Source organism: Lynx canadensis, chromosome D2, assembly GCF_007474595.2.
Source record: "Lynx canadensis isolate LIC74 chromosome D2, mLynCan4.pri.v2, whole genome shotgun sequence".
NCBI classification, from domain to species: Eukaryota; Metazoa; Chordata; class Mammalia; order Carnivora; family Felidae; genus Lynx; species Lynx canadensis.
Genome location: NC_044313.2, coordinates 27,034,566 through 27,044,855, shown reverse-complemented (window position 1 = coordinate 27,044,855; position 10,290 = coordinate 27,034,566). Strand labels below are relative to the sequence as shown.

Genomic DNA, 10,290 nt, shown 5'->3' with positions numbered 1-10,290 from the left:
GGTAGTGATTGGGAGATCCTGTGACCCTAGTCTAGAGAGTCCAAGGACCGCTCAAGCCTCCCGGCTCACTCTGGAATGCGAATCCCAGCTGCGGCTCCGGAAACCAAAGCTCTGAAAAAAAGTGGCTCTAGCAGAGCGCGGGAAGGCTGGAGATTTCCCGCCACTACCGAGGGCGGGACACGTGACGTCAGGGCTCCGCCTTCACAAGGTGGCGGACGAAGGGCTCCGCCCTTACCAAGATGGCGACACTTGTGGCACCGGAAAGACCTTACAGATTTCGCCTCGATCCTGCCTCCAAAGTGGAGGCGGAACTGCCCTGTGGGGAGTGCCCGCCCCTTCCGCTGTGCCCCCGCGCCGCGCGATGACGTCACAACGGATCCGCCGTCGTTCCGCCGGGTTCCCGAGTTCCTGCGTTGTGCGCGTCAGCAACGGTAGTGACGCGTATTGCCCGGAGGATGGCGGACGCCGGCTTGCGCCGCGTGGTTCCCAGCGACCTGTATCCGCTCGTGCTCGGCTTTTTGCGCGATAACCAGCTGTCGGAGGTGGCCAATAAATTCGCCAAGGCAACAGGCGCTGTGAGTGCGGGCTTGGGGCAAAGGCTGGGGTGGGATGACCACAGGGCTTTGGGCCCTGACAGGTTCAGGTTTCCGGGTACGGAGGTCTCTGGGGTCTGCCAGTGCAGTATCTGCGGACCCTTTGTGCTGAGCTCCTGGCGGTGAGCCGAGAGCCTAGAGCCTAGAGTCTCCGCACCTGGTCTCCCACGAGGTCTCAGTAGATAGCGCAGAGTCTTGTTGCTTTTTTCTGGTGAGCGGTGCAACGACAGCAGCGTGGGATCCTCGTGGCTCAGGTCACGTGGCTGGCGGAGTGCGGCGAGGAGGGAGCGTGGTGTCCTACCGGAGGCATTGGGGGCTCTTGGTTTCTCCTTTGGGTTTTACGCTGGCTGATGCAAAGCGTGACTTGACCATAACTCTCAGAATTTACCCGGGACTCCATGATAAAATTGCTTTTATATATAAATGAAGGATGGGATTTTTCGTTAGTAAAGAACAAAATGAGAGTAGAGGCATGGTTCTGCTTTAAGGTATATTGAAGCAGAACTGAGCATCAAAGCCCTAGCAAGCAGTGGTCTTGGATCTCCGACTTGTGGAATCAGGCACATTTAGATTTGGAACCAGGCTCTGTCACTTTTTAGGATGTATAACCTGAGCAGCTTGCCCAATCTCTCTGATTCGGTTTCTATTCCTATGGGGAATGTCATCATCCACTTTATAGGATTTTTGTGAATTTTAGTAACATGATAAATATGAAGTGACAATCTAGGTGCCTGATGCTCAGGAAGCATCAATGAGCGAAAGCTGTTATGATAGTTACATTAATTAAGGATGTTTTAAACACATGTAAAGAGAAGGTGGCTAGGGAGGTGAAAGGTTTGGAATCTCCCTTTCAAGAAGAGCAAACATGAGAGTAGAGTGTAGTAGTCTTTGATAGTGTTCTTAGCCTTTGACTAAGAAGATAGGTTTCTTTGTGGCAGAATCAGGCTGCACAAGAACAGGACCAGATCAGCTTTAGAAATGACTTCTTTAAGCTGGGACAGCCTGCCATGTGATCTCCTACAACTGCTTTCATATTGGAACTTTTAAAAAATTTATTTTATTTTATTTTTTTAGTGTTTATTTTTGGGAGAGTGTGAGAGCGTAGGGGAGGGGCAGAGAGAGAGGAAGACAAAGAATCTGAAGCAGGCTCCAGGCTTTGAGCTGTCAGCACAGAGCCCGATGCAGGGCTTGGACTCACAGACTGTGAGATCATGACCTGAGCTGAAGTCCGATGCTTAACCGACTGAGCCACCCAGGCACCCCTCATATTGGAACAGTTTTTGAATTGACTGTTAGGGAGGCTGCAGAAAGTGTTTCCACAAGGGGCTGGGTGGAATTGGGTCTTTGAGAATCAGGATTCTTTTATGTGACAAAAACTAATCCTTGTTGGATGGCTTACTAAGTGCTACGTGGTGTTTCCAGATACTAAGTCCTTTACGTATGCTATCTCTAATTCTCTAAACCACTTAATAAGATGTATAGTATTATCTTCATGTTATAGTGAAGAAAACAGTCTCAGAAAGATTAAATAATCTGCTCAGAGTCACACAGTAGTAACAGATAGAGGTGAGTTTCATACCTGTACTCGTCTGATTCTGAGCCTATTCTCTTATTGATACTGTAATGTCCTGCCATTATGTTTTTTTTATTGCATCAACTAATAATCTATATCAGTGTAATTAATAGCTGAATGGAATTTTGTATTGAGTATATAGCTTAGCTTTTTAACCAGTTTTGGAAGCTGGGTTCCAGTGATTTGGTATTATAAACCACATTGCAGCAAACGCTCTCTCGTATTAATGTTTGTGTTCTTGTTTCATGGGTAAGGATACATTTCTAGGCAATGCATTGCTAAAATAAAGGGAATGCACATTTTCTTAAAAACTGTGATAGGGGCGCCTGGGTGGCGCAGTCGGTTAAGCGTCCGACTTCAGCCAGGTCACGATCTCGCGGTCCGTGAGTTCGAGCCCCGCGTCGGGCTCTGGGCTGATGGCTCAGAGCCTGGAGCCTGTTTCCGATTCTGTGTCTCCCTCTCTCTCTGCCCCTCCCCCGTTCATGCTCTGTCTCTCTCTGTCCCAAAAATAAATAAACGTTGAAAAAAAAAAAACTGTGATAAATAGGACTGACTGGGAATAGATGGTGCCAAAAACTATATACAGGAGTAACCCAAGCTTTTGATGTCAAAAATTGGGGGAGTACACAAACAGGCTATTGTTCTCTTAATTTAAGCAAGTCGGAGAAGTCTTCCAAAGGTGTAACATTTACAGCAAATGTAGCAGATATAAAACTGGCTACTTTTAATGAGAGAATAAAATAAGATCTAATTTCCCCTAGAACAACCAGGATAAAATTTTCTTATTGACCTTTCTTTTTTCTTCTCTAGACCCAACAGGACGCCAACGCCTCTTCCCTCTTGGACATCTACAGCTTCTGGCTCAAGTAAGTCTTCCCTGTACCACTGTGGCTATTTTTCCCCCCAAGGGGTTGGGCTGTGTTCCTTGGTGTGAGAAGGTCCTGAGCCCTCAAAGGTTAGCCTCATCTACTTCAGCAGGTCCACCAAGGCCCCAAAGCGGAAGTTACAGGTAAACGGACCAGTGACTAAGAAGGCTAAGAAGAAGACTTCATCCAGTGACAGCAGTGAGGACAGCAGTGAGGAGGAAGAAACCCAAGGGCCTCCAGCTAAGAAAGCTGGTAAGGGTGGGCAGGTAGTTGGGGTTAGTGGTTCCCAGAAAGGGATTTGTAGCCTGCCAGTACCCATGGCTGATTTTCACTGGGGTCTGTGCTTTTGTTCAGTTGTACCTGCCAAGCGGGCCAGTCTGCCTCAGCATGGTGGAAAGGCTTCAGCTGAAGCAACAGAGAGCAGCAGCAGTGAAGAATCCAGTGATGAGGAGGAGGAGGACAAGAAGAAAAAGCCTGTTCAGGTTTGCAACTTGGGGGAGGAAAGAGATTGCTTAAGGAATTAGAAAAAGTGGCTTATAGCTTGGAACCAAGGGATGGCAGTGGTATATAACAAATGACCATGGAGAAGAAAATCTGAGGACTTTGAGAGAGGTGATAGAAGTATGAAGTTTGGAAAGGATATTCGAGGTTGAAATTGTACTCTTAATCTAGAGGAACCCGTTTTGTTTTCCCAGGTGATATTAGGTTTCTCTGGGATACTAAGACTCCCAAGAGTAAGAGTCTGTTTTGTAGGTAGGTGTTGGGAGCTCTAAGCAGGGAATGGCAGGGACAGGGCTGATATTTTTGTTTCTTATGAAGAGTTTGGTGCTCTTCTCAGATGCTTGCTTTCTTTCTTTTTTTTCTGTTTCTGTCTTTCTCTAAGTAAACTCTGTACCACACATGGTGCTCGAACCCATGATCCTGAGATCAAGAGTTGCATGCTCTACCAACTAAACCAGCCAGCCACTCCCAGATGCTTTCTTGTTTAACTTCCCCTTGCTTTTATTGTTCTGTTAGCCCCTAAAAAATAGTCTAGGATGGTTTCTACCTTAGGATGTACTTTGGGTACCAGAAGTTTGCTGATTCTCCCCCTTATTGTGTGTTTTCTCACAGAAGGGAGTTAAGCCCCAACCCAAGGCAGTCAAAGCTCCTCCTAAGAAGGCCAAGAGCTCTGATTCTGATTCAGACTCAAGCTCAGAAGATGAGGCACCAAAGAACCAGAAGCCAAAGACAACACCTGTGGCAGCTAAGGCTCAAGCTAAAGCCTCAGCCAAATCAGGTACTATTACTGTTCCCAAAAGCCCAGTCTGGGGTTGCTGTGGGGACTGGTATTAAAATTGCTTATTCAGGGGGCACCTGAGTGGCTCAGTTGGTTAAGTGTCCGACTTCAGCTCAGGTCATGACCTCATGGTTCATGAGTTCGAGCCCCACATTGGGCTCACTGCTGTCAGCATGAGCCTCAGATCTTCTGTTCCTCCTCTCTCTCTTCCCCTTCCCCGCTTGCGCTCCCTGTCATTCTCAAAAATAAATAAGCGTTAAAAAAAAAAAATTAAAAAAAAAAAAAAGCATGTTTTCAAAATTGTTCATTCAGCACAGGAGTGAAATGGTAGTGGTTGTTGAACTAGAGGTATTGATTAGTGTCTTTTTTTTTTTTTTTTAAATGTTTATTTCAAGTATGAAAAGTAATGTTTAAACATTATCCAAAAATTATGTTCAGCTTAACAAGTAGAAAACAAGATTTCTGACAAAGTTTACAATTAGGTATAAAATTAGTGTCTTTTTTTTAAGAAGCTTTTTATTAATAAGTGAAGATTACGTAATTAGGAGTTAGGTATTAGAGATAGCTTACGGTAAGGAAAACTTTTTAAGAATGGTATCCATTTGCCATTCTTGTCGATTTCATAGACGATTTATATTCTCATAGATCCCATTCTGTAATGACCATTTCTATCTCTACCCTTTGTCCTTTTCACTACCGTTATTTCTCCTGTGCATTCACTCCATAGGGCATGTGAGAGTTTAAACTTCTGTAGTTCTCTCATGGTGACAGGTTATGATTTATAGGAGCTTCTCTGAATGGAAGTTGGAATGAAAGATCTCATAGAGCATATTTGAATTATTTACATTATATCATTATCTTAAAGATAGTTTTATTCTTGAAATTAGTCAGGAAAGTCATCCTTTGATAGTTAGCCACAGCAGTCCCCCTCATGCCTGCTCTAAAGGCAAGAGGACTGGTAGACTCCTAAGTTCTGAGCTACAGGTTTCTGTGGTCCCTTACAGGCTTGATACTTCTTCTTTTTTTTTAATGGTTTTATTTATTTTTGAGATAGCATGAGGAGGGAAGGGGCAGAGAGAGAGGGAGACACAGAATCCGAAGCAGGTTCCAGGCTCTGAGCTGTCAGCACAGAGCCTGACGTGGGGCTCGAGCTCCCGGACTGTGAGATCATGACGTGAGCTAAAGTCTGACACCCAACCGACTGAGCCACCCAGGCGCCCCCAGGCTTGATACTTCTTAACGCTTTTTTTTCCCTTCGTAGGTACACCAGCTCGGGTGGCACCTAAAATAGCCAATGGCAAAGCAGCCAGTAGTAGGAGCAGCAGCAGCAGCAGCAGTAGTGATGACTCAGAGGAGGAGGAGGCAGCAGCCATACCTAAGAAGGTTTGGGCCATAACTTCTACCAGAGGACTGGGCACGGGGGTGGGGGTTTCTCCATTTCCTGGCAGGATTGGTTGGACCAGCATTTTCCTGTGGTAACTGACTTTCTCTGTATAATGCAGACTGTACCTAAAAAGCAAGTTGTGGTCAAGGCTCCAGTGAAAGCAGCAGCCACCCCTACCCAAAAGAGTTCCAGTAGCGAGGACTCCTCAAGTGAAGAGGAGGAGGAGCAGAAAAAACCCATAAAGAAAAAACCAGGTAACTGGACATGGGGATTCAAGCTGCATGACTGTGACCAGATCCAACTGCAGGAGGATCTCTGCAGTCACCACATGGACCTCTCCTTAGAACTGCTTGACATGACAGCTCGCTTCTCCCAGAGAAATCTGCATTGCTTTTTACAACCCAGATGCAGAAACGATATGCCATCATCTCTGCCATATTCTTTTGGTTAGAAATGACTCACTAATTTTAGCCCACACTCAAAGGAAGAGGAATTAAGCTCCATTTCTAGAAGGGAGCAGAATCAAAGAATTATTATATGTACATTAAAACCATGACACTGTCTTTCTTAAACAGGTCCCTATAGTTCAGTCCCCCCACCTTCTGCTGCCCTATCCAAGAAGTCCCTGGGAACCGAGGCTCCCAAGAAAGCTGCAGAGAAGAAAGAGCCTGTAGAGAGCAGTGAGGACAGCAGTGATGAGTCTGGTGAGTCCCCACCTGTGGAGACTGGGTCTGGGAAGCTACATGAGGAATATGGAAGACAAAAATACCTCTGTCTCTTTTGCTTTTCGCTGAAGCAGGACAAACAGGGCTGTGTGGGTCTTTGCATCCTTCTTTTTATTGCCTTTGATTGGGTCGGGACTCCGGTCCCAGCCTAATGCCATAGGTTCTCTCCAGATTCGAGTTCTGAAGAAGAAAAGAAACCCCCAGCTAAGACAGTCATCTCTAAAGCAACCATTAAACCAGCTCCAGCAAAGAAGGCATCAGAGAGCTCTTCAGACAGCTCAGGTGAAGCATATGGAGGCCATCAGGGCAGTGGGGACTCCAGGGGCTCCCTTCGATTTGACTTTATTCTGTCTTCTCTGTCTAGACTCTGACAGTTCTGAGAATGAAGCTTCTCCCAAGTCAACTGGTACCACCAAGAATCTCCCAAGTAAGCCAGCTGCCACTCCCAAGCAACCTGCAGCTAAATCAGCCACAGCTCCCAAGCAAGCTGCAGGCAATGTCCAGAAGCCTCTGACCAGAAAGGCTGATAGCAGCTCCAGTGAGGAGGAGAGCAGTTCTAGTGAAGAGGAGAAGACGAAGAAGACTGTGGCCACCCCCAAGTCAAAGGCAATGGCCAAAGCAGCTCCATCTCCGGCTGCCAAACAGTCCTCTCAGGGTGGTAGGGACAGCAGCTCTGATTCAGACAGCTCTAGCAGTGAGGAAGAGAAGGAAGAGAAGATATCAAAATCCCCAGTTAAAAAGAAGCCACAGAAGACAGCGGGAGTGGTAGTCTTTTCCAAGCCAGCCGCCACAAAGAAAGCAAAGGCTGAGAGTAGCAGCTCTTCCTCTGATGATTCCAGTGAGGAGGAGGAGGAGGAGAAGCCTAAGGGCAAAGGCAGTATAAGACCACAAGTGCTGAAGACCAATGGGACCTCTGCACTGACTACCCAGAATGGAAAAGCAGACAAGGACAGCAACGAGGAAGAAGAAAAGAAAAAGACAACCGCAGTTTCTAAGCCAGGTCCATATCCAAAGAATTGGGTGGGATATACTTTTGGGGGATGGGACAGGGAGAGGAGGCCTACGATTAGGCTTCCAGTTGTATGCATTAAGTGCGTGGGAACTTGGGAGGAGGAATAGGAAACTGGTCTCCTGAGTCTGGCTGTTTTGTAGGTTCAGGAAAGAAGCGGAAGCAGAATGAGGCTGCCAAGGAGGCAGAGACTCCTCAAGCCAAGAAGATAAAGCCCCAGACCCCCAACACGTTTCCAAAAAGGAAGAAAGTAAGTTATCTTATTTCTTTCTCAGGAGTCCGCTTTTAAAGAGTAGAAAGAAAAATCTGGGATCATCTTGACAACTCTCTGCCTGGCCTGCCCCAAATGCTCCTATGTGTAGCTGAGGAGGGCTTTTCTGTTACATGACAGAACATGTTTAGTTTCTTACTTCATTCTTCTCCAGGGAGAAAAAAGGGCATCATCACCATTCCGAAGGATCAGGGAGGAGGAAATCGAGGTAGATGCTCGAGTGGCAGACAACTCCTTTGATGCCAAGGTGAGGGGGGTGCAGGTGTTGGCTATTCTTGAGGGGAATGGGTGGAAGAGAGGACAGCATTTTGGTTTAGGTTGGTGGGAAGCTCTCTGGGTTCAGGTTGCCTTGAGCAAAGAGAAGAAAGTAACAGGGCCTTGTTATTGTCCTTCTGTGTATTAACCACTTCTCTTTGCTTACCAGCGGGGTGCAGCTGGAGACTGGGGGGAGCGAGCCAATCAGGTTCTGAAGTTCACCAAAGGCAAATCGTTTCGGCATGAAAAAACCAAGAAGAAGCGTGGCAGCTACCGGGGAGGCTCCATCTCTGTCCAGGTCAATTCCATTAAGTTTGACAGCGAATGACCTGGGGCCATTTGTGGCGAAGTAGGGTGATGATTGGAGACCACTTGCTTTCCCCAGTGGACCTGGGAACCATCAGCTCTCTTAAGGAAGGGTCTTGGTGAGGACAGCAGTTTAGAATAGGTCCGAAGACTTTGCATTGTCACAACTTCTCTGGTCCTTTTCTGTGTCCGTAGTTTTGTACAGATTTGTTTTTGAGTGTTGAGTAGTAAGGACAACATAAGAGGAGTGGTTTTTTTTTTAAGAAAAAAAAATTTTTTTGTTGTTGTCATTCCCTTCTCCCTGTTCTGTGGAAGTCCTCATACTGAGAAATTTGTATATTTTATATTAAATCATTTCCTATAGATTTTTGTTGTGATTTTCAGAGGTCGGTTCCCACAGATAAAATCTTAGCTATTGCCTAAAACATAGTGAGGGTCACATGTACGAGTTTTTATAATTGAAGAATTCTGCCTGTGTGAGTACACGGGTCCACATTTCATCCGTCCTACCCCTCAGTGCTCTGGGAAGAGGCAGTTAAGAATGATTAATGTGTATATGTTTGGTAAGCATGCAGTGTGTAGTTCATCCCCATTCATGGGGTCTAGGACTGATGTTTTCAGCGAGCATGGACTTAACTACTTTTTGGGGTAAAATTCACTTTTGTTGGCAGACACAGTTCTGTTGTAGTGTGAATGCTGTGGGGTTAGTCTGAATATTTTGTTTTCTGTAATTTTAACATTACCTAATGTTTGCAATACATGTTTAGTTTTTCAATTTGAAAACATAAAACTTTTCTATTGTTCAAAGGCTTTTTTTGATGACCCTTAATAGTACTAAGTTGAGGAGTGCGTCTTGGTTTTTACATTTTACAGAACAAAATGACATTAATTTAATCTGAAAAGTACACATCGCTTGGTATTTCTGTCTTGGTAACAGTGGTGACACAAAATTGATTTCATTAACTCCTACATGGTTGGAAATCTGATCGAAACGAAAGAATAAAAGCTATACTTAAAATTCTCAGTCTTCAGTAGGAATTAGGTTACATTAGTCAGGTGAATTTATAGGTAACCTGTGTATGTGCTAATGGAACTAGGATGAACCTTTATAAAGCATATTAGGTGGTAAGACTTAACGTGGGGTGGGGTTGGTTGGTACGCATCCTAACAAGATTATGGTGTCTTGTAGTTCGAACATGGGAGCAATTGATGTGCCCCTTTCAGAACCTTAACTGTCAGTAACAGTGGAGAGAATGATAAAAACCAGTGAGCAGAAAGAAGACTCCCGAGGCCAAGCTAGCTTATCGTAAAGCTGTTGGAGATGACCGTGCTTATTAGCCAGAGCAGGATGGGGAGGAAAGAGAAGAGACAACAGCAAACGAGTCTGAGCTGTTCCTTTGGTGGGAAAGTGTGCTTTAGCTTCGTGGATGAGGGAGGTGTAGGTTTTAAGTTTAGCCTCCCCTTGTTTGGATTCCACACTTGCCAAGTAACTTGATAATTACTTGGTTTTCCCTGTAACTGCCTCTAGGAAGAACATACGCTGTTCATGCTGACATAGGTACATCAGTCTGCATGGTAAAAGTTACACATCTTACTACAAAATAATAAACTGGCTGGTTTATAATGTGTCTTGGGAGTTTTTTATTGAGTCCAGAGCCCTCCCACCTACTCAAACCAGAATTTGGGGGCCAGTTAGAGGGCTGGAATGAAGACTTGTGACTTCATTGTAGAACCTTCTTGGCAGTGACTTTTATTGTTCACTTTTGTCCATACCTTGTGTCATGGTGCCTTTTCCAGGCAAAATAGCCCAGGCTATGCATAGTCTAATAGGGGGTTGGCAAAATGGCCTATGGGTGAGTTCAGCCCATGGCCTTTTTTGGTAATGTTTAGGTGCTAAGAATGATTTTTACATTTTATAAGTGCTTGAAAGAATATGAGGCTGACTCTATATGGCCCACAAAACCTATGATATTTACTGTTTGGTCCTCTGGACAAAGTTTGCTAACTCCTGGTCTAAATCCGTGATTTC

The 10,290-nt window shown here is 45.4% G+C and overlaps 1 protein-coding gene across 2 annotated transcripts; it reads left to right on the top strand.

Moving 5' to 3' along the window:
- Positions 1-375: 375 nt before the first annotated feature.
- On the top strand, positions 376-9,889 carry NOLC1 (nucleolar and coiled-body phosphoprotein 1). 2 transcript variants are annotated; one of them, XM_030334755.2, is made up of 13 exons: positions 376-575; positions 2,977-3,032; positions 3,142-3,284; positions 3,387-3,514; positions 4,146-4,311; positions 5,573-5,694; positions 5,814-5,949; positions 6,271-6,399; positions 6,592-6,702; positions 6,785-7,420; positions 7,573-7,679; positions 7,855-7,947; positions 8,125-9,889. In XM_030334755.2, the coding sequence occupies exons 1-13, from the start codon at positions 456-458 to the stop codon at positions 8,281-8,283; spliced, it is 2,106 nt and encodes a 701-aa protein (XP_030190615.1). In that variant the 5' UTR covers positions 376-455; the 3' UTR covers positions 8,284-9,889. The 2 variants fall into 2 exon arrangements, with proteins under 2 accessions (XP_030190615.1, XP_030190616.1); XM_030334756.1 differs by having other exon boundaries at positions 422-575; positions 3,145-3,284.
- The last annotated feature ends 401 nt before the right edge of the window (positions 9,890-10,290 follow it).